This window comes from Oryctolagus cuniculus, chromosome 3 (assembly GCF_051225735.1).
Source record: "Oryctolagus cuniculus isolate XC-2025 breed Fujian yellow rabbit chromosome 3, ASM5122573v1, whole genome shotgun sequence".
Lineage (NCBI taxonomy): Eukaryota > Metazoa > Chordata > Mammalia > Lagomorpha > Leporidae > Oryctolagus > Oryctolagus cuniculus.
Window position 1 is genome coordinate 2,446,515 of NC_142869.1, and position 23,400 is coordinate 2,469,914.

The following is a 23,400-nucleotide window of genomic DNA, read 5'->3' on the forward strand; positions in this document are numbered from 1 at the left end:
AGGGTCTGCACCTGCAGGAAGCTGGAGCCAGGAGCTGCAGCCAGCGTCAAATCCAGGCTCTATGACATGGATGCTGGAGCCAGGAGCTGGAGCCAGTGTCAAATCCAGGCTCTATGACATGGGATGCATTTTAACTGGTGTCTTCCCTGCAGACCCAACCTTCCTTTATTTTATATTCATCTGACAAATGCTAGTAAAGTTTACTTTATTTCATATTATTGGTATCTTTCCTAGTAAGAACCAAACGATTAATGCGCTTTAACTCTCCTTTTATCACTGATATTCATCTTTTAGTTATCAATATAAAAATGTTCCTTAGGAAGTTAGCCTTTGCCTTCAAATTGGTCACAAGCAATTCTTCTTAGTCTGCTGTTTGATGTTTGATGTTGCCATTTCTGAACAAAGGCTGGGAGCAGTCTTTCTTCTAGTTTCTGTCTTTGGTACCACGCCTAAGAGAGTCCCCTCCCAACCCAGACACGGATGCACTCCTAAATTCTCTCCCGCTCATTCCGCGGTCTCAGGTCACGTTTAAGCAGCTCATTCACTCATACACAATTATTTGGTTACACAGAATAAGGTCATACGCTTTCCCGGCTGGCTGCTTAGCCCTCCTTACGGCATTTATAATCATATCCTTCCCCTACTTATGTGATACGTAGTTTTCTAAATCTTATAAAAACACGTGGATTTGTGACTTACAGCATAAAATCTCTGCAAAAGATTCTTGGTGGGGACTTTTTTACCTCCTAGTATGAGAAGTTTCCAAGTAAGAGGCACCCTAGGTTCATCCTTGCTTGTCAAAAGCTCTACGGACATCAGTCTCATCTATATCTATATATGTATTTTAAGATTTATTTACTTATTTGAAAAGGAGAGAGAGAGAACCCTCCATCTGCTGTTTCATTCCCCAAATGGTCCCAACAGCCAGGGCTAGGCCAGGCTGAAGCCCCAGAGCCAGGAGCCCCACCCACAACATGGGTGGCAGGAACTCAAGAATTTACACAAACACCCGCTGCTTCCCGGTGCTTTAGAGGGAAGCCAGGTCGGCAGGAGTGGCCATTCCTGTACGGGACGTGGGCGCTCCAAGTGGCAGCTTGGCCCACTGTGCACGTGCTGCCCCCGCACGAAGCTTCCCAGCTTTTCAGACCACACAGTCCACGTATGGACAGTGGACATGGCTTGTGGACGACACTGCAGCTGCTGCTGTGTCCTCCCTGGGAACGGCCACCCCACTAACTACAGCCATGGGCCACCGTGCTCCTGAGGCTTCCGACACGCCTGGGCCTCCACTGCGTGCTCCTAAGGCTTCCGACACGCCTGAGCCTCCACTGCGTGTTCCTGAGGCTTCTGACACGCCTGGGCCTCCACACGCAATAATGAAGGGCAGCAGGCAGAGTCCTGGCACACACCTTCCAGCTGGCCAGCCCGGGCCGCCACCGGCACCATGAAAGCAACCTTCCTCCCCTCTCTGCGCTGGAGCCCACTCCGCCTGCCTTCAAGGGACCACCGGTGTCTTCAAAGGCGGTTGTGGGTAACCCTGGAAGAACAGTTTCCAAGAGGTATGTGCACATCAACCACATTGACAGAATCCACTTCTAATCCACTTCTACACGGCCAGCGACCATGCGTGCTGTTGAATCAATTTGCCAAGGAGCCACACCAGCTAACACCTCTCCCATCATTGATTCTTTACAGTTTTTATTTCCATTTTATTTGAAAGGCAGACAGACAGACAAACAGACCTCCCACCCCTGGTTCACTCCCTAAATCACAGCAACAGTCAGTCAAGCCAGCTCTCCCCTGAGAGTGCAGGGATCCAACCACTTGAGCCGTCGCCTGTCGCCTCCCAGGGTCTGCATTAGCAAGAAGCTGAACTGGAAGCAGAGGACCCAGGACTCAGACCAGGCCCCTACCGCGGGATGTGTGTGCCCCAGGCGGCACCTTCACTGCTGTGCCGGACGCCCGCACCACTTGCACCTTTAAAAGGCGGCCCATCTCTTGCCTATCCTCTTATTCATGGGGTAAACGCTGCGGCGGGGGCCGGTGTTGTGGCACAATAGGTTAACCCTCCGCCTGCAGTGCCAGCATCCCACACCCGTGCTGATTTGAGTCCTGGCTGCTCCACTTCCAATCCAGCTCCCTCCAGTGGCCTAGGAAAGCACCGGAAGACGAGCCAAGTGTTTGGGCCCTGCACCCAAGTGGAACACCAGGAAGAAGCTCCTGACTCTTGGCTTTGGATCGGCGCAGCTCTGGCTGTTTTGGCCATTTGAGGAAAGAACCAGCGGATGGAAGACCTCTCTGTCTGCTGCTCCCTCTATCTGTAACTCTGCCTCTCAGGTAAATAATCCTAAAAAACAAAAACCCACACCGCCACAGGGACAACAGGACTGGGTGGTGCACTGCTCGGCAAGGCCTCCGGGATGGAGTCCTCAGCCAGGGTGTGCTGTTTGAAAGGTCTTGAGTGCAGACACCGTGCAGCCTGGGGCAGGGATGAGCAAGAACTCCACAGAGACTTCACACCCCATGCCCCGTGAAGGGACACGGTGTCCCCACAAGGGCGGGCAGGGGCTACCAATACGCAGGGGCACACACCGTCCCCTCCGGGTGCCCTGCTCCGTACCTCAGCCATCTGCCGGCACCAACAGCTCCGACGTGCGACAGCTGTCAGGCACCCCTGAGAAGTGAGCAGCGGAGCCGGAGTGTCTGCAGGGCAGTGGCTCTGACGGCCGGCGGGCTGGCGATTCACGCACACTCCTACGGCAGGTGCTCTGCACACTCAAAGAGCTGAACCTGCCACTGCACGCTCTGGATGAGACACCACGTGGTCACGTTTCCACCTGCTGAAGGGCTCGTCGGGACTCCTAACAGTGTCACCTCACGGCTCTCCGAGGCCGATCAGGTGTAACACGGTGCCGTAGGCAGGCCGCCGAGGGACGGGCACTGCTGAAGAGGTGTGCAGCCACCCCAGAAACGGAGGGGCGAGGGCTCGAATGGCGGCGGCAGGGCCTCTTTCACGGCAGGCGCGAACGCTCTGCTTTCACCGGAATGGAAGCACAGCCTCATCTCGTGTCAGCCGGAAGATCGTCAGACATGTCACGTGGCCTCTGACTTTGAAGTCCAAGGAGAAAATGAGGCACTTACAGCAAACTCCTGTCACACCAGCAACACGCAGTTCTCAGGGTCAGCGTGAGGAAGGAAACTGGCACTGGACCCACCTAGCACAAAGTGACACTCACAAAGCATCCGCTCACCAGGGCGAGGCGCGGGCATCACCCCCGGCGTCCTCAGAGAAACACTGCCCGGCCCCGGCCCTTGCAGCCATCGGGGGAGTGAACCAGCGGATGGGAGACCGCTCTCTCTCCTGTAATTCCTCTCAAATAAATAAATAAATCTTTTTAAAAGGGAGATGAAAACATTCTGTATCTTTTTTGTTTACATTTGTTTATTTGAAAGGCAGAGCTACAGAGAGGCAGAGCTGGATGGGAAACAGAGCAGTGGGGACTTGAACCAACACACAAGTAGGACGCTGGCGTCTCAGGTGGCAGCTTAACCCGCTGTGCCACAAAACGAATGGCTTGAAACACTCCACACTCACTCAGGAACCCTGGCCACTCCAGCGGAGAACAGCACCTGACGTCAGGTGCAGGGCCGGGCCAAGGCCGGGTGAGGACGGACCCGGTGTGTCCGTGCGCCGGAGAGCAGCCCCCCACGGGGAAGGCACAGACTCCAGAGCAGTGCCGCCAGCAGCGTGCTCGGAGGCGGCAGGAAGGAGCGGTGCGTATTCCCAACACAGTGAGACGACGCTAAGGCGGCAGCTGACGCTGCTGGTCTGCAGAGCAGCAGGAGAGCGGCCGTCTGTATTTTTAGGACTGACAGCGAAGACTCCACCAGGAAAAAAACATCTGTTCCCCTTCATATTTATCGCTCTCAAAACAGTCATCTCTACGCTCAAATAAAAACAACTGAACGTGTGTGTCTGGAACCCTGACGGATTAACAACAAACGCCCGCGTGCTCAGCACGGCCGTCAGCCGGCGGCTCCGCTTCCGCATCTCTGAACGACGCCACGATTCTTTAAAGGTTCACATGTGGGCCAAACCCCAGGTTCAGGCTCACCAACATATTTCTCTGCTCAGGAATTCAGATCTTACTTTATTATACACTCAGAAACTTTCTCTTCTATAAATCTAAACTGTAAAAGAAGGGGCCAGCGCTGTGGTGTAGCAGGTAAAGCTGCCGCCTTCAGTGCCGGCATCCCATATGGGCACCGGTTTGAGACCCGACTGCTCCACTTCCAATCCAGCTCTCTGCTATGGCCTGGGAAAGCAGTAGAAGGTGGCCCAAGTGCTTGGGCCCCTGCACCTGCATGGGAGACCTGGAAGAAGTTCCTGATTCCTGGCTTCAGATCGGCGCAGCTCCAGCTGTTCCAGCCAATTAGGGAATGAACCAGTAGATGGAAGACTCTCTCTCTCTCTCTCTCTCTCTCTGCCTCTCCTTCTCTCTCTTTGAACTCTTTCTTTTCTTTTCTTTTTCTTTTTCTTTTTTTTTTTTGGACAGGCAGAGTTAGACAGTGAGAGAGAGCCAGAGAGAAAGGTCTTCCTTCCATTGGTTCACCCCCCAAATGGCCACTACAGCGCACTGCGCCAATCCGAAACCAGGAGCCAGGTGCTTCCTCCTGGTCTCCCATGCAGGTGCAGGGCCCAAGCACCTGGGTCATCCTCCACTGCACTCCCAAGCCACAGCAGAGAGCTGGACTGGAAGAGAAGCAACTGGGACAGAATCCGGCGCCCCGACCAGGACTAGAACCCAGGGTGCTGGCGCCGCAGAGCGGAGGATTAGCCAAGTGAGCTGCGGCGCCGGCCTGAACTCTGACTTTCAAATAAATAAATAAATCTAGAAAGAAAACCCACAAAAACAAACAAACAAAAGTAAAAGAGAGTTAAAAATGACCACTAGGGGAATGGCATTGTGGCACAGAGGATAAAGCCACTACCTGTGACGCCTGTATCCCATAAGGGTTCTGGTTACTGTCCAGCTGCTCCACCTCTAATCCAGCTCCCTGCTAATGGCCTGGGAAAAGCAGCACAAGATGGCCCAAGTGTCTGGGCCCTGCCACCCATGTGGGAGACCGATAAAGCTCCTGGCTCCTGGCTCCAGCCTGCTTCAGTCCTGGCTGCTGCAGCCATCTGTGGAATGAACCAGCAGATGGAAGATCAATCCCTCTAACTCTTTCAAATAAAATAAATACATCTTAAAAAAAATCACTAACCATACATGATGAAGATAACAGGTAAGTCCATTTACATTTTATGGCTGAATGTAGGCTGCACTTTATTATGAGGAACAAGTTAGGGAGAGTCTATGAAGTACATGTTCAAATAAGTAGACATGAGAAGTATGTGGTCACACTTAAACAAGGAGCACACAGACAGCAAACAAGCACAGGAAAAGACGCTCAGTCATCAGTCATGGGGACAATAAAAGATGCGAAATGCTGACTGATACAGCAACACGAGTCAGCCCCAAAGCATTTAAAGAAATCAAGCACCTTACACCTCATCAACATTACTTTCCAAACCTCAAAAATAATAAAAACAACCCAACAATCTAGATTTGCACCTTAGGAAGGTAGCAAAAGAAGAACAAATTAAATCCAAAATGTAATGAAGGAAATTTAAGAACAGAAATCAATGAAATGGGCAAACAACTGATAAAATTAAAAGCTAGTTCTTTAAAAATCAGTCAGATAAGCCTTTAGCTAAGATGATCAAGAAAAAAAAAAACCACCAAATCACTAATAGAAACAAGGAAAAAGGAGACACGGCTGTAAAGCCTGACATTAGCAGGTTAATAAGAGAATATTCCAAACAAACTTTATATCTATAAATCCTACAATTTACATGAAATGGAGAAATTCCTTGACAGAAAAAAATTACCAAAGTTGATTTAAGAAGAAACATAACAGATGAATAACCCTATATCTCTTAAATAAAGAAAAAGACACATAAGCCCAGGATTGCCCTTATGCCAAAATCAGACAAAGAAATTAAAAGAAAATTTATACATCAACATTATTCATGAGCATGGACACAAAATTCTCTAATAAATTTAACCAAGCAAAATTTAATAAAGGATGACACATCTTGACCAAATAGGGTTTATCGCAGAAATCTGGCTTAACACTCAAAAATCAACCAATATAATTCATCAGATTTGTAAAATAAAGAAAAAACCATATGATCAACATCTTCATGATAAAAAAACAATTCACAGGGCAAGTGCTCAGCCTAGCGGGTGTCAGGACGCCTGCTCCTCACGTCAGAGTGCTTGGGCTCCACACTGGCTCCAGCTCCGGACCCCAGCTTCCTGCTGGCCCACGTGACACCTCCCGCCACCCCACTCCTCGGCTGAGCTCCTGGCTCTCAGCTTTGGCCCAGCTCAGCCCTGGCCATTGGGGGCTTTAGGGGGGTAAACTAATGAAGGGGAGCGTGCGTCCTCTCTATTTATCTCTCAAATAAATAAAACAAAACCACAACCACAGTATCTACAACAACAAAAGAACCTCTTAGCAAACCAGAAAAAGAAGTTAACCAGTAAGCCCAATACCCACCTGTAGGGTTTCTTTTTGTTTCATTTAAAATATAAATTATTGCTGCTATATAAAAATATAATTGATTTGAAATCTATTGATTATCCTGTGATCTGGGCTACATTTACTTTTTCTAGAAGCTTTAAAAACAATTTATTTACTTACTTATTTGAAAGGCAGAGTTAGAGGCAGGGTGAGGAGGCAGAGAGAGACAGAGGCAGAGGAGAGGCAGAGCGACCTTCTATCCTCTGGTACACTTCCAGGACGGCTTCAACAGCCAAGGCTGGGTTGGGCCAAAGCCAGGAGCCAGGAACTTCACTCAGGTCTCCCACGTGGGTGCAGGGGTCCAAGCACTTGGGCATCTTCCTCTGTTCTCCCAGGCAAACCAACAGGAAGCGTGACTGAAAGCGGGGTAGCTGGGACTCGAACCAGCGCCCCATTATGGGATGTCAGTGCTGCAGACAGCAGCTTTACCCTCTATGCCACAGCACTAGGTCCAAGACTTGACGAGTTTTTTAAAATCATTGCTCCTGGGGCTCCTGGGGCTGGCCTGTGGCATAGTGGGAAAGCCGCCGCCCACAGTGTTGGCATCCCATATGGGCACTGGTTCGAGACGCGGCTGCTCCACTTCCAATCCAGCTCTCTGCTGTGGTCTGGGAAGGCAGCAGAAGATGGCCCAAGTCCTTGGGCCCCTGCACCCACGTGGGAGACCCAGAAGAAACTTCTGGCTCCTGACTTGGGATTGGCGCAGCTCCAGCCATTGCGGCCAATTGGAGAATGAACCAGCGGATGGAAGACTTCTCTCTCTCTCTCTCTCTCTCTCTCTCTCTCTCTGCCTTTCCTCTCTGTGTAACTCTTTCAAATAAATAAATCTTTTAAAAAATACATAAATAAAATAATTATTCTTTCAGTCCATGGTCCCAGGTCCTTTTACCACCACAGTGGGGCAGGCCAAGGGGACAAGTGACCAGGACACCTGCTGCACTGGCCTGGTTTTGTAAACCGCCCCAGGAACTTCACAGAAAACTCCATGGGTATCTTGGCCAGTCTTTAGGTTTTAGTTTGTTTTGTTTCATTTCCCTTACTCATACTTTTTCTTGCTTTGCGAGTTGACTGGAGACTTTCACCCCACCCCAGGCCCCCGCCAAATCTGGTCTCTTCTTTAATCTATCACCAAATTATATTCCTACTTTTTTTCCTCTGAGAAATTATTCCCAAGCACGAGGGACCATTCCAAAAACAAACACAGTCACAGAAATGCTCCCTGCGTGGACGGGACGGGGCGGGGAAAGGGCTTTGAGCTGAAAATGCAGACGCGGCGCCCAGACCCCAGGGGTTGCGGCTTCAGACAGAGCTGCAGCGTTCCCGACTGGCTGCAAACGGCAGCTCCAGAACCATCTGCTTCAGACACTACGAAAACTCCAGTCCTGGGGCCGGCGCTGCGCTGTAGCGGGTAAAGCTGCCACCTGCAGTGCCGCCATCCCCTAGGGGCGCTGGTTCGAGTCCCGGCTGCTCCGCTTCCAATCCTGCTCTCTGCTGTGGCCTGGGAAAGCAGCGGCAGATGGCCCAAGTCCTTGGGTCTCTGCACCCACATGGGAGACCTGGAAGAAGCTCCTGGCTATGGACTGGCACAGCCCCAGCCATTGGGACCATTGGGGAGTGAACCGGTGGATAGACGACCTCTCTCTCTCTCTCTCTCTGCCTCTGCCTCTCTGTAAGTCTGCCTTTCAAATAAATAAATAAATTTTTTTTTAAAAAAACTTCACTACTCAGGAATATCTCTTTCTCTTCAGCACTAAGAGAAGCATGACCCCAAGAAGCTGTTTTAAGAGCCATGATATTAGGCGAGGTTTTAGGGCCGGCAGATCTCTGCCACCCTTCTAAAAGCCAAGAGCAGGAAGCACAGCTTTCTCACTCACAGGCACCACAAAGGCAGGGCCTACGGACAGCGTGAGAAAGCCACCTGGAAACGGCTCTGCGACAATAACGCTCTCAAGTGCACGTGTCACAAACGCTCGGTTACTCAGCGCTACACAAGCACCGAAACACAGCTCACCTTTTAATCTGAAGGGAACAGTGAACCCTAACCCTGCACCAAGTATGCTCCATTTTCAAGAACGTCAAAGTCACTGTCATACATGATCCCAATAATCCTAACACTGATGTGACTCCTCAGGAAAACATTCTAGGGAGAAAAGAAACACTTATCCAGACGGGGGACTTGACAGAAACCCAGCACGCAGGAACAAGCCTGGAGAAATCCGCAGAGCTCGGTGAGTGGGGCCGTGCAGAATGACAGAGGCTCAGTGGGCGGAGGGGGAGAACGTCTCACTGTAAACACAGCTAGTCGGCACACAGAAGCCGTCTTAATCACGGCTCTGAGTTCTGCAAATAACGGCCCAGTGCACGATGCTGCAGCACCACCTCAAGTCACCAAGACAGCAGCGTGCCCAGGACTCCACAGAGCAGCGGGACGTGCGGCGTGTTCTGGGGCAGGGCCCAAAGGTGCTGCGCGTTTCCTTGGGTCACAATTTAGTCCTGGCTTATCCACTGACGCAGGCACACGCAACACCTCAGTCCCTACGATGCCACTGAAGTTTAGCCACGTTCTACCCCTCTCTTCCTAGAGGGATGGGTACCAGACCGAACGTCACGTCTTAGACTCCTTGATGGAAACCACCACATGGATAAACAGAAGTTGTTTTTTTTTTTTTTTAAGTTTTCAAGTGCATTTGAAAATGTGATCTCTCTGGACATCATTATAAAACATCTTCCTTAGAGAAACTCGTCGTACCCACAGGGAGAACAGGCCAGGGCTTGGTCCTGGGCTCATGACCACGGATGGAACTTGTATGTTCTCCATTGCTGACCGGCTGTGACTCGCGAGTCCCAGTTTCTCAGCTGTTCCCCTCTCCCAAGAGAGACACAGCTGTTCCTCCACAAAGCCCCTCCCTTCCTGCGAATGCCTGCCGTCCGTCCTTCCTGTGAATGCCCGCTGTCCATCTGTCCTTCCTGTGAATGCCCGCTGTCCGTCCTTCCGTCCTGTGAATGCCCGCTGTCCGTCCTTCCGTCCTGTGAATGCCCGTTGTCTGTCCGTCCGTCCATCCTGTGAATGCCCGCTATCCGTCCTTCCGTCCTGTGAATGCCCGCTGTCTGTCCTTCTGTCCTGTGAATGCCCGCTGTCCGTCCTTCCTGCCCCGTCTGCCCCACCGCAGCCCCCACTGGCTGCCACCCACTTCCCAGTGCCAACGCAGCATGTGGATCTGCGACTCCTGGGGCCGCACTGTGCGGAGAGAAGCACACGCCCTCCCCCTTCTGCCGAGTCTGTCCGGGGAGGAACAGGTGGCCTTCCCACGGTGACCTGGAGATGCGGCACTTCAGTGCCAAGGAGAGCTGGTTCTGAGACCCTGGACGTGAGCGCTGCACACGCAGCGTCAACTCCATCCTCCCAAGTGTCCTGTGACACAGGTGCCATCTGGTCCCGCTTTGGGGACAATTTAACCAAGGTCCCACAGCTGCGAAGTTGGGGGAAGGACGCCCACACTGCTCACTGCACAGCCACAGCCTCAGCGGTCAGCTTCGGTTTGTATGTGGTTATTGGCGTGCATGCTGAAGGCCTCAAATTCACTTTGCCAGGCTTTTTTAAACTACCGAGCACGAAACTTGTCTTTATATGGAATGATTACTCATGGTAATGTCCTACCTTTTAAAAACCTAGAGGACAAATCAAGCGAAAGATTACAGATTTGGGCAGCCTTTAAAACTGATGGCTTGAAAGTCACCTAGACGCGTAGGTCGGGTGTTACCTGGGGTGACAGTGAGCTGGAAGCAGTGCAGCTTGTTTGGGTCAGGGAAATGCACTTTACAGGTACCTGCAAAAGAAACAGCGCGTCAGGAGGCCGTGGCAGCGAGCAGACGTCCCCGCGCACAGGTCAGCCCGGCACACACCGCGCCCCTGCGCAGACTCAGTCGGTGTTTGCCAACAAAACGCTGCTACGCTAAAGTGGCTAGGTTCCTTCTCCCAGACTCACTTCATTCCAAGAGGAGATGGCTTTAATTACAGTCTCTAGTTAATTCCAAACTGAGATGTTTTCCTTCAGCCTTTAAATGATGACTACAAACAAAGGTCTTTCTATTAGTTCAAGAATTACGGCTCAACAGGCTAATCCTCCGCCTGCAGCGCCGGCACCCCGGGTTCTAGTCCCGGTTGTGGTGCCGGATTCTGTCCCGGTTGCCCCTCTTCCAGTCCAGCTCTCTGCTGTGGCCTGGGAGTGCAGTGGAGGATGGCCCAAGTGCTTGGGCCCTGCACCCACTTGGGAGACCAGGAGAAGCACCTGGCTCCTGGCTTCGGATCAGTGCGGTGCGCCGGCCGCAGCGGCCACTGTGGGGTGAACCAACAGAAAAGAAAGACCTTTCTCTCTGTCTCTCTCACTGTCCACTGTCAAAAAAAAAATAAATAAATAAATAAATAAATTTACGCCACCTAACAGAAAAGAAAGCAAAGCTCAGGAAGATGAATGTATGTGGGCACAGAACCCAGGTCCAACTTCTGGTTGTCCACCAAGCACCAGAGACAGAGCGACACCCCCGCCCCCGCCCCGCAGCAAAGGCAGGCGGAAGGAGGCCGCTGCCTATGCCGGCTCCCACCCACAGCTTACCAGGACCCACTAATTTAACCCACAGCTTACCGGGACCCGCTAATTTAACCCACAGCTTACCGGGACCCGCTAATTTAACCCACAGCTTACCGGGACCCGCTAATTTAACCCACAGCTTACGGGACCCGCTAATTTAACCCACAGCTTACGGGACCCGCTAATTTAACATCGCACCACCTGACTGCGAACTGGCTGCGCAGCCGTGATGCTCTGCTGACTCACACGGCGAGCTTCCCGCCAGAGGGGGCCCAGACCAGAGCAGAGGCCCCGGGCGACAGCTCCGGCTGCTGGTGTGGGCGGCAGGCTGGCTGCAGCCACGTGTGCCTCCTTTACACGAGGACACGAAGACCAGCAGCCACCACGGAGGAAGGAGTCTGCAGGGAGTGTACGGCTCTCCTGTGTGTCCACACGCTCGGGAAGCACCAACGCCTCAGCCTGCCGCTGCCTTTAGTTCCGACACGTCCCACTGAGCGTGTCTGCCTCGTGTTACAATTTGAACATTCATGAGAAACACAACGATTCGACTCTTGACTCAGAAATGGCCTCAGAGACACCCTCAGTGAGGACACAGAGGCTTGGGGACTCGCCCAAGGTCACGGTCATCCACAGGAGTGAGGCGAGTCCCAGATTAGTAACCAGTTCACCACTCCCGCCGATCTCGCAGGCCTCACTTCCTCACTAGTGAGATGACAGCGGAGACACTGACGATGACACTCAGAACTAAGGCAGGCCTACTGTGTGGGCGAGGGAATGGGAAATGTCTATTGTTCTGAGACATAAATCTGGGGAGTAATTGTGACAATAGATAACTAATAAACAATAACTAAGTGACAGAATTCAAGTCTGTTTGATTCCAAAAACTGAGCTCCCAAAAGGCTCAATGTCTCACAATGAAATTTTTAGCATTTTTCCTTAAACTGCTAAAGTAACTGATTATCTGGAAAAAATGAAACGTGAATCCAATGTAAGAAGAATATCAATTCTTTTGATTATTTGTTCCACGGCATCATGTGTCTGTTACTGTTTAAAGAGTTAGGCTAATCCTCTGCCTGCGGCGCCGGCACTCCGGGTTCTAGTCCCGGTTGGGGCACCGGGTTCTGTCCTGGTTGCCCCTCTTCCAGTCCAGCTCTCTGCTGTGGCCCAGGAGGGCAGTGGAGGATGGCCCAAGTGCTTGGGCCCTGCACCTGCCCAGGTTTGACCCCAGCTCTGCCCCTGTTGCCAGCTTCCTGCCAATGCAGAGCCTAGAAGCAGCAGAGATGGTGCAAGTAACTGGGATGCCATCACCAGGCAGGAGAGCTGGACTGAGCTCCCAGCTTTGGTCCCACGCAGGGAGCGCTGAGGGCATCGGAGGAACAAACCAGCACAGGGAGGCTCTGTCTCGCTCTCCAATCAACTGATCAATTTAAAAAGAAGGCGGGAGCCAAAGCGTGCAAAACTTTCTCTCAAACCATACATTTAGAAACGTACATGGAATACCTAAAGAGCTATTTGGGGCTGATGTTGTGGAGCAGTGAGTTAAGCCGCATCCCACATCGGACTGCTGGTCCATGTCCCGGCTGTTCCGCTTCCTATCCAGCCCCTGCTAATGTGCCTAGGAGGGCAGCAGCAGAAGGCTCAAGTCCTGGGGCCTCTGCACCCACGTGGGAGACCTGGAGCTCCAGGCTCCTGGCACGGCCCAGGCCTGGATGTTGCAGCCACCTGGAGTCTGAACCGCTGGACGGAAGATCCTCACCCTGCCTTTCAAATAATTAAAAAATAAAGTCTGGGGCCGGTGCGGTGGCGCATTAGGTTAATCCTCCGCCTGAGGCGCCGGCATCCCATATGGGCACCGGTCCTAGTCCCAGTTGCTCCTTTTCCAGTCCAGCTCTCTGCTGTGGCCTGGGAAGGCAGTGGAGGATGGCCCAAGTGCTTGGGCCCCTGCACCCACATGGGAGACCAGGAGGAAGCACCTGGCTCCTGGCTTCAGATCGATGCAGCACCGGCCGTAGCAGCCATTTAGGGAGTGAACCAACAAAAGGAAGACCTTTCTCTCTGTCTCTGTAACTCTGTCAAATAAAAAATAAAAAAAAATTTTAAAAATGAAACAAAGTAAAATCTGGAGGCCAGCATTGCGGCACAGCAAGTAAATCTGCCTCCTGCAGTGTCAGCATCCCATATGGGTGCCAGTTCCTGTCCTGGCTGCTCCACTTCTGATCCAGCTCCCTGCTAGTGGCTTGAGAAAGGCAGAAGATGGCCCAGGTGCTTGGGCCCCTGTACCCACACGGAAGACCTGGAGGAAGCTCCTGGCTCCTGGCTTTGGCCTGCTCCAGGCCAGGACACTGCAGCCTCTGGGAAGTGAACCAGCAGATGGAGGATCTCTATCTGTCTCTCTCTCTCTCACTCTATAACTCTTTCAAATAAATTTAAAAAAATTTTTTAAAAGGGCTTTATTTTCCCCAATTTTAACTTGAAAAGATAAAAAAAGCATCTTTCTAATGAAATATAAGTAACCAGTGTTGGGTAAATGCTTCAGTGACTAGCTGAAATCCACACCATCAACAAACAAACCCCTCTGAAACAGAAATGAAGACATTATCAAGGTGGATTAAAAAACTAGAAAGCTACAGGAAAAAAGAATCAAAATTTCAAAGCTTCCAAGAAAGGTTAAGTTCCAAAAGCAAAAAGTTAAAAGTCAGATTTTTATTTTAGTTCAGTTAAAACTCAGAATTAAGTTTTTTCTCTATACAAAGGCATAGGCTATCTAAGACTCTAATAATGTCAGTCTATCTGAAAGAGTTACTTAACTGTTGCAAATGAGAAACCTCTACAAACTCGCATGTGCGGCCTCCAGACTACTTCTGAATGCCACAAGCAGCGCTGCTGTGTGGCTCGCCTTTGTGAACACTTAGAAAGATCGCGAGACAGAGGGGCTGCTTCCTCTCCGAACACGGAGCCTCGTACTGCCAGGAAGCAGGGTGGGCTCACGAACCCACCACAGGAGACGAGGCAGGAAGAGGGCACGCAGCACACTGCCGCCTCAGCCACAGGGAGGACGGGCCATCAGTACACGGTGAAATTCTGATTTGAAATGTGTTGTGTTTAATCTCCTCTAGGGGTTAAACCCATCAATCTTGTGTTAAGATTCACCTTGAAAAACAAAATGAATCATTTACCAGGGGGAGCTCTGTGGTCTTTGATTAAATGTCTGCACGTGAATGTATGCTCACGTCAGGGCCAGCAGGAAGTAAGAGTCCCTTCTCACCTTCGATGAGGAAAATCTGACAGACAACAGCAGGCAGCACAGGTGACATCACGTGTCGTGTGACATGTTAGCGGGCCCAGTGCAGCCTCAGCAGGGGGCCGGTCCTGCATGGCTACTGAGCCCATCCCAGCCTCAGCAGGGGGCCGGTCCTGCATGGCTAATGAGCCCATCCCAGCCTCAGCAGGGGGCCGGTCCTGCATGGCTAATGAGCCCATCCCAGCCTCAGCAGGGGGCCGGTCCTGCATGGCTAATGAGCCCATCCCAGCCTCAGCAGGGGGCTGGTCCCACCTCATGCTTGTTCTCCTTGCTCATTTTTGTTTTTTTAAATATTTTATTTATTTATTTGAAAGTCAGAGTTATACAGAGAGAGAAGGAGAGGCAGAGAGAGAGAGAGGTCTTCCATCCGATGGTTCACTCCCCAATGACCGCAATGGCCGGAGCTGTGCAGATCCAAAGCCAGGAGCCAGGAGCCTTCTCTGGGTTTCCCACGTGGGTGCAGGGGCCCAAGGACTTGGGCCATCTTCTACTGCTTTCCCAGGCCACAGCAGAGAGCTGGGTCAGAAGTGGAGCAGCCGGGACTAGAACCGGCGCCCATATGGGATGCTGGCGCTCCAGGCCAGGGCGTTAACCCGCTGTGCCACTGCGCCGGCCCCTCTCCTTGCTCATTTTACCACCAATAATTTCATCTGTAACTACTTGAGTAGGAAGAGAGACAACTTTGAAATAGAGACCCAGGCATCACATTTAGTTCTTGCTTGAAGAAAACTCTGAGGTCAAACAATCCAGAGACTTTCAAGACATTTTTAACCGAGACTATCAAATAAGAAGTATATTTTATATCATAATACACTGTACCCATACATAAACACTACATACTAATAATTTTGCAGAAAACAACACATACTTACCCTCACCACAGAGTCTGCAACCACGTAAGGGCTGGAACCCACTATTATCTTCCCAAGGGTAGCTGGCCACGAGACAGGGCCTCTCCTCCCCCATGTCAGGTGGCCTCCAATCACAAGCGAGTTCTCTGTAGCATTCACCCAATCAGGAGGCTCGGCAAGCATTTCACTCACACCAGCAGGTATCATCAGCCTCACAACTATTTTTAAACCAAGTATGAGGACAACAAAGTTGTAATTCAAAATGCACTAAACGGCCAAAACTTTCAGATTTCGATGGTCTTAGGAATACTAAGGGCCCGGGAGAGGATTCAGGATACAAAACAAGAAAATGTGGCACACACGGCACGAGGGCACTGCCTGGTGAGGTGGGCCTGTGAGCCTGGGCAGGGAAGACCAAGCCCAGGGGGCACCCGCTGACTTCAAAGCAGTGCAGCTGCCGCACCTCAAACACAAAGACGGGTTACAATAAGCACTTTCTAGACCAAAAACGTGGCATCGCCACTGACAAAAATAGGACTGCCTGTTATTGATTTATACCTGTTTACTCAAGGGGGATGTGGCCAAGCACAGAACCCAGCTGAATGCAGCTCTGTGCGCAGGAGACAGTGTCTCCACGAGCTGCGTCCAGGGACTGCAGACCTTCCTCCACTGAGACCCATGGACAGTCTGTGCCCCTCACCAAGTGAGAATTCACCCTGGCAAGAACCGGTTTTTGCCACACAAGGTGATCGGAACATGAAACAAGCTTCCCTTGTGTGACTGCTCCACAGTACTTAGTGTTTGATTGGGATGCTGTACTTACAAGGTAAATTAGCTTCAAGTTCTGCAACCTCTGTAGAAACAAAGAGATTATTGTTAATATCAGTCAATTACTCCACACAAAGTCACTAGCTCTAAATCAGCAAGTTCCTCTAGAACACAGAGAAAAAAATAAACTGGATGAACTGAAATCTAGTCGAACTTTCAAATGTTAGGCCACATAATTGATTTCAGATATAAAAAGTGACTTGCAGAAAGCCAACAAATTCAGGCACAGGTCCTGAGTACTCACTTTAGTGTGGCCAAAATCATTTTACACAAACACAGAAAGTATCAGAAGGTTCACAGTCACTACAACGTTCTTAGAACCTGTTCCCCCAAGCAGCGTTAACTACTGCCCTCAAAACGTGGCGCACGGCGGCCAGCCCTGTCTTCAAGCCGCCTCCTGGGAGCTACGGTGCTTGCTCGGGTCTCTCCCCAGGGTCTTCCACTACCAGGTTCCTCTTCTGCCAGTCACTTGGCAGGAGTTTAGGCCAGCACCCCTCTGCAGGACAAAGCTTCAAGCTGCACGGAACTCTGTGAGAGAGCTGAGGCCTTGCGCTCTAAGGACCAGCACAAGGAAACACGCCCACCCTGACTACTTCCGTCCAGCACAGCACTGGAAGTGCTAGCACGAGAAATCAGACAAGGAAAAGAAATCAAAGGCGCCCAAATCAGAAAGAATGGCGTCAAATCACCCCAGCTTGCAGATAACACGATCCTGTATGTACAAAGCCCTAAGGACTACACACATACAAAAGCATTAGAATAGACAAATTCAAGGAAGTTCCAGGATACAAAATCAGCACACCACAATCAGTTGTGTTTCTGTATACTAACAAACTACCCCCCCAAAAAAAAGAATCAAGAAAAAAAATCCCATTTACAATAGCTTAGTAAAGAATAAAATACTTAAGAATAAATTCTGAGATGAAAGAGCTGCACACCGAAAATTATAAAACACTGATTATAAAAAACTGAACATGACACAAATAAAGGCAAAGATAGCCTATGTTCATGGACTGGAACAATGTACAGATTGAAACCAACCCCTTTTACAATTCTAATGTCAATCTCACAGAAAGAGAAAAAATAATTCCAAAATGTGTCTGGAACCCCAAAGGATAGTGAATAGCTAAAGCAGCCTCAAAGAAGACGCAGGAAGCTGGAAGCTGCACACTTTCTGATTTCAATTACAGTAATCAAAATAGGATGACACTCATAAACCAGACACATAGACAAATCACACAGAACAGAAAGCCCTGGAACAAACCCAACGTTCATGGTCAGGTCAATTAACTTACAAGGATACCAAGGAGACATCACAGACGGGAGAGGCAACCTCTTCAAAGAACAGAGCTGGGAAAACTGAATAGCTACATGCAAAAGAAAGAAATTAGATCTTGTACCACACACAAAGTCAACTCAGAATGGATTCAAGACTCTAACGTAAGACCTGAAACCGTAAAACTCCCGAAAGAAAATACAGGGAACATTGGCCGGCGCCGCGGCTCACTAGGCTAATCCTCTGCCTTGTGGTGCTGGCACACCGGGTTCTAGTCCCAGTCAGGGCACCGGATTCTGTCCCGGTTGCCCCTCTTCCAGGCCAGCTCTCTGCTGTGGCCCAGGAGTGCAGTGGAGGATGGCCCAAGTGCTTGGGCCCTGCACCCCATGGGAGACCAGGAGAAGCACCTGGCTCCTGGCTTTGGATCAGCACGGTGCGCCGGCTGCGGCGGCCATTGGAGGGTGAACCAACAGCAAAAGGAAGGAAGACCTTTCTCTCTGTCTCTCTCTTTCTCACTGTCCACTCTGCCTGTCAAAAAAAAAAAAAAAAAAAAAAAAAAAGAAGAAAGAAAGAAAGAAAATACAGGGAACAAGTTCCTTGACATTGACCTTGGCGATGATTTTTTGGGGATGGGAGTTTGAGGGAGAGGGATACCACACCAAAAGCTCAGATAACAAAAGCAAAATTAAATAAGTGATTACATCAAGCTAAAGAGTTTCTGCACAATAGAGGAAGTGATCAACAAAATACAACATGGCCTGCAGACTGGGAGGAAATCCTTGCGAATCATGGATCTGATAAGATTTGACATTTACAACATATAAGGAGCTCAGATAACTTCCATAGCTAAAAACAAACACACACAAAAGGACCTGGCTAGACAACATTTCTCCAAAGACGACAAACTATCCAACAGGTAAATGACAAGGTGCTCCACATCACTTCCTATCCATCATGGTGGCCATTAGCAAAGACAAGAGATAACAAGTGTTGGTGAGAATGTAGAGAAAAGAGAGCCCCTGTTCACTGCTGGTGGGAACACACTGGTACAGCCATTACAGAAAACAGTAGAGAGGGTCCTCAAAAAATTAAAAATAGAACCTATTCCCAGCAGTCCCTTCTCTGGGAATATCAGGAACCAGTGCTACATAAGATATCTGCGCATTACTCACAACAGCCCAAATATGGAACCAACCTAAACATCCATCAACAAGTGAATGAATAAAGGAACTGTGGAGGGACCAGCACCGTGGTGCACTGGGCTAAGCCTCCGCCTGCAGCACCAGCACCCCACACCGAGAAGCAGCTCCTGGCTTCAGATGGCCCAGCTCCGGCTGCTGTGGCCATTTGGGGAGTGAACCAGTGGATGGAAGACCTTTCTCTCTGTCTCTGCCTCTCTGTTTTTAACTCTACCTCTCAAATAAGTAAATAAAACTTAAAAAAAAAAAGAAAAAAGAAATTGGGGCTGGCGCTGTGGTGCAGCGGGTTAACGCCCTGGCCTGAAGCACCAGCATCCCATATGGGCGCCGGTTTGAGTCTTGGCTTCCCCTCTTCTGACCCAGCTCTCTGCTGTGGCCTCGGAAAGCAGTAGAAGATGGCCCAAGTGCTTGGGCCCCTGTACCCACGTGGGAGACCTGGAAGAAGCTCCTGGCTCCTGGCTTCAGATCGGCGCAGCTCCGTCCATTGCAGCCATCTTGGGAGTGAACCAGCAGATGGAAGACCTCTCTCTCTCTCTGTCTCTGTCTCTGTCTCTACCTCTCTCTGTAATGCTTTCAAATAAATAAATCTTTTTTTTAATTATGATTTTCTTCCTATCGATCTACCTACCTACCTACCTACAGAGAGATAGTATTCAGCCCTAAAAAGGGCGATCCCACCACTTGCTACAACATGAATGAATCTAGAGGATATTATCCTAAATGAAATGACCCCACTAACCAGTGGACTCTCACAGAACTGAATACAAAGACACAGAGAGCAGAATGGCGGTGATCGGCACTGGGGCAGGGAGGGGTGCTGGTCAAAGGGCACCAAGTTACAGCCAAACAGAATGAACAAGTCTTGAGACCCAGTGCATGGATCGATGAATATGCTTCTGGTACTGGATTAGATACTGGGAATTTGCTGAGAGCACCCACATGGGGAGACAGACACACTCATCTGTCGGTAGTAACCATTGCATGATGCATACGTATGCCAAAGCATCATGCTGCGTTCCTTGTTTGCAACAAACAATTAGAAATAAAAAGCTATAGTCCCAGAGATTTATTTATTTATTTGAAAGGAAGGACAGAGAGGGAGAGGCAGAGAATAAGAGGGAGAGAAAGATCTTCCATCCACTGGTTCATTCTCTAAATGCCTACAGCAGCCAGGGCTGGGCCAGGCCAAAGTCAGGAGTTAGGAACTCCATCCAGGTCTCCCACGTGGGTGGCAGGGGCCCAAGGACTTGGGCCACCTTGTGTTGCTTTCCAAGGCCACAGCAGGAAGCTGGACTGGGACCTCAACCAGCACTCTGAGAGGGGACACCAGCATCACAAGCAGATCAAAATGCCATCGTCCTGAGGGGCAGGCAAGGTCACTCTGAGGTGACTGTGCCACAGCAGTGCACAGTAACGTGCCGTGGGGTCTGTGGCTTGAGACATTCTCTACTTTGGGGACCAAGATAGAAGGTTTCTGAGCTGAGCTTTAAAGAACATGCAGAACTTAGTTCCACAGAGGTGGAGGGAGACTGGGTACTCCAAACAGATAAATTAGCAATGTGCAACAGGACAGAGCACAGGGGGGCAGAGAAGCCAGCAGGCATCAGTGCGGCCAGCACGAAGGCCACGGACAGCAGCAGAGTGACAGGAAGGGAGTAGGAAACAAGACAGGATCGTGGAGGCAGCACAGAGACTTCTGATAAAAGGTGTCCAAGCTTTGCCTCAGGAAAGCCACACAGACACGGCAAGCGGAGGCAGCAGGCAGCTGGCAAAGGCAGGGAGAGAGCCGACACGTCTGGCGACCACAAGAGGACAGTGGGGCTCAGAGAGGCCTCGAGAGACAATGTGCTGGGCCTGGCTGCGGTGGGCACGCCAGGGGCCCAGGAGGAGGCGCCTCCAGGGTGGGTGCACTGTCAGTACATGGCTGTGTGAGGGACCTCTGCAGGACGCTGCAGCTGCTGTTAGGATGACAGGAAGGAGAAAGAACGTCAGCGGGAAGCAGAGGACAAGGCAGAGGGACCACAGATGAGAAGGACGAGCAGGAGGAGGCCTGCAGGAGCACGGACTCGGAAGCCAGGGGACAGGGCCGCAGGGAAGACGAAAACCAGGGCACAGAGAGGCAGCAAACGCACGGCCAGTCGGCATACAGAGTGGCAGCACGACAGCGCCCACAGTAAGTGCAGTGCAGGGGCCAGTGCGTGGGGCCCCAGCTTAAGCCACTGCGTATGGTATCAGAGCACCGGTCCACGTCCCAGCTGCTCCGCTTCCAGCCCAGCTCCCTGCTCACGGGCCCGGGACAGCAGTGGGACATGCCCAGGTGGGAGACCAAGATGGAGTTTCAGATCCTGGCTTCGCTGGCCAAGCTGTGGCCATCTGAGGAGTGAACCAGTGGATGGAAGGTCTCTCTCTCTCCCCCTCTGTCTCTGACTCTACCCTTCAAATAAATAAACCTTTTTTAAAAAGAAGTGAAGCTGAGAAGAGAATGGGGCACTGGAAGCCAGTGCTCACCGAGCTGAGCCTGAGACAGGCAGAGGCCCCAGGCCTCAAGTGAGGAGGCCCACGCACCTCTCGACCAGCTGTGAGTGTGAAACCACGGGGCCTGTGCTGGAGAAGGCAGCCACTCAACGCATTAGCTCCAGGGTCCGGGTGTTTGCAGCACCACCCAGCAACACGCTGTGGGTCAGAGGAAGCGAAGGGACACCACTCCCTCGGGGTTCCAGGGCACCGTGCGAGAGAAAGAGCGAATCTCCCAGTGGAGCTGGCGTGGCGAGACGAGTACCAGCCGGGCACCCTCTTGCTGGGACTGGACAAGAAACAAGTTTCGTGACTAAAAGCAAGCCTGGCCATCTTAGGAAGCCTCGGCATTCCTGTGTTGACGTGATTAAAAATTTTACTTGGGAGTGGGCATTTAGTCTGGCGGTTAAACGCCCTTATCTCACATCAGAGTACTTGGGTTCAATCCTGGCTTCAGCTTCTGACGCTCGCTTCCGGCCATCGCAAACCCTGGGAGGGGCAGGGACGGCTCAAGACTGGACTCCTACCATCCACAAGGGAGACTGGATTAAGCTCCCGGCTTTTGGGGAGTAAAGCAGCAAATGACGGCTGTGTGTATCTCTCTCTCTCTCTCTCTCTCCAATAAATTATCTTTTAAGAGATTTCATTCATTTATTTGAAAGTCGGAGTTACACAGAGAGAGAAGGAGAGGCAGAGAGAGAGAGAGAGAGAGAGTGAGAGTGAGAGGTCTTCCATCCGCCGGTTCACTCCCCAATTAGCCGCAACAGCCAGAGCTGCACGGATCTGAAGCCAGGAGTTTCTTCTGGGTCTCCCACACGGATGCAGGGGCCCAAACACAGGGGCCACCTTCTGCTGCTTTCCCAGAAGTCCCTCCTAACACCACCATCACTTTGGGGGTGAGATTTCAACATAAGAAATGTTGGAGGAGGCACAAACACTCATAGCACAGAACCAGGTACAATGCTCTACACCACTTGGCCAGGCTAAAATATTACACGCAGCTCACACATGTAAATGGATTTAACAAGAAGTGCTACTTTATGGATGCAAAGTAACTTCACATTATAAATAAGAATTTACATTCCAAACTATGTTATGCTTGCATTTGCATGTTCAGTGTAACACACTCAAAGGGGGAGGAGGCTGAGAGGAGCCGAGACCTGGCCGACAGTCAGGGCTCCTGCAGGCCCTGGGCAGAACGCAGCGCAGGCTGGAATTCGGTCCTGGGGACCCGGGACTTCCATGGAGATGCTTGGCACTGAACTGAGCGGGGCCAGGCATGCTCCCACAGTGCCACATACGACAAAGTCTTCCTGCCTTTCAAATAGCAGCAAATAACAAACCACTCATATCAACAGTGGTCACCTGGGGAGCACCGCTGTGGCGCCGCGGGTTGAGCCAACATTCCACGCGTCTGGGCCGGCTCCCTGCTGAGGCACCGGGAAAAGCAGTGCTTGACGGCTCAGGCAGACCCAGACGCAGTGTCTGGCTCCTGGCTCAGCCCTGGCTGTTGTGGCCGCTTGAGGAGTGAACCAGTGGATACATCAATCTCTCTGTCTCTCTCTGCCTCTCAAATAAGTAAAATGAATCTTAAAAAACCAGCACCTTAAAGACAGCACACAAGAAGACTATGACCAAAGAAACCACCTAATTACTTTCCAAGCTTGGAGGCCTTATTGGCAAAACAGCTGCGCTTCCCTGCACAGCCTCACCACCCAAAAGGCACCAGCCCCTCCTATCAGGGAACAAGAAACCATATTTTTAAACCGCTAGGGTGTCACCTATTCCAAGGTACTAACACCTCTCCCACTCAGTGGCCCTGCTCTTCTGGGAGGTGCCTGGCATCTTGCACAATTCCACAGGTGCATAACTTCCTTCTGAGAAACGAGACTCTGCCTGCCTAACTAAAGATCAAACCACAGTGCCCACTGGAAACACGGCTGCACTGAAACGTAAGGTTACAAAATTCGCCCCGTTACCACAACGGCCCCACTCAGCACAGACTCACCTCCTTCACCTGGGCTGCTCACGGCACAGGACTCCAAGCTGCTTTCCTCACCGCTGTGCCACTCAAACCCGCAGTCCACATGGGTGTGGGCTGTACAGCCTGCCCCCACCCTGCAAGTCAGAACCTGGCACTGTGTGGGGCACACACTGGTGCCTGGGCAACAGGGTGGCAGGGCTCCTGTTGCGAGTGCCTGAGAAGCCG

General features: G+C 51.1%; 1 protein-coding gene across 14 annotated transcripts in view; it reads right to left on the minus strand.

Annotated features, from left to right (window-relative positions):
- UBE2F (ubiquitin conjugating enzyme E2 F (putative)) overlaps positions 1-23,400 on the minus strand; it is a 51,921-nt gene that overhangs the window by 16,677 nt on the left and 11,844 nt on the right. For 8 of the 14 annotated variants that reach the window (XR_016231323.1, XM_008251998.5, XM_017339601.4 and 5 more), the window contains 2 exons: positions 16,198-16,227; positions 10,395-10,460 (listed from right to left, as the gene is read on the minus strand). The exons of 2 other annotated variants lie outside the window; for them this stretch is intronic. Coding sequence is in view for 10 of the 12 variants with exons in the window: in XM_008251998.5 (XP_008250220.3) it covers positions 10,395-10,460; positions 16,198-16,227 (96 nt within the window). In the remaining 2 variants the exon portion in view is untranslated. The remainder of the gene's footprint in view (positions 1-10,394; positions 10,461-16,197; positions 16,228-23,400) is intronic. 4 more of the 14 variants (XM_017339599.4, XM_089328828.1, XM_070069972.2 and 1 more) reach the window with 2 other exon arrangements.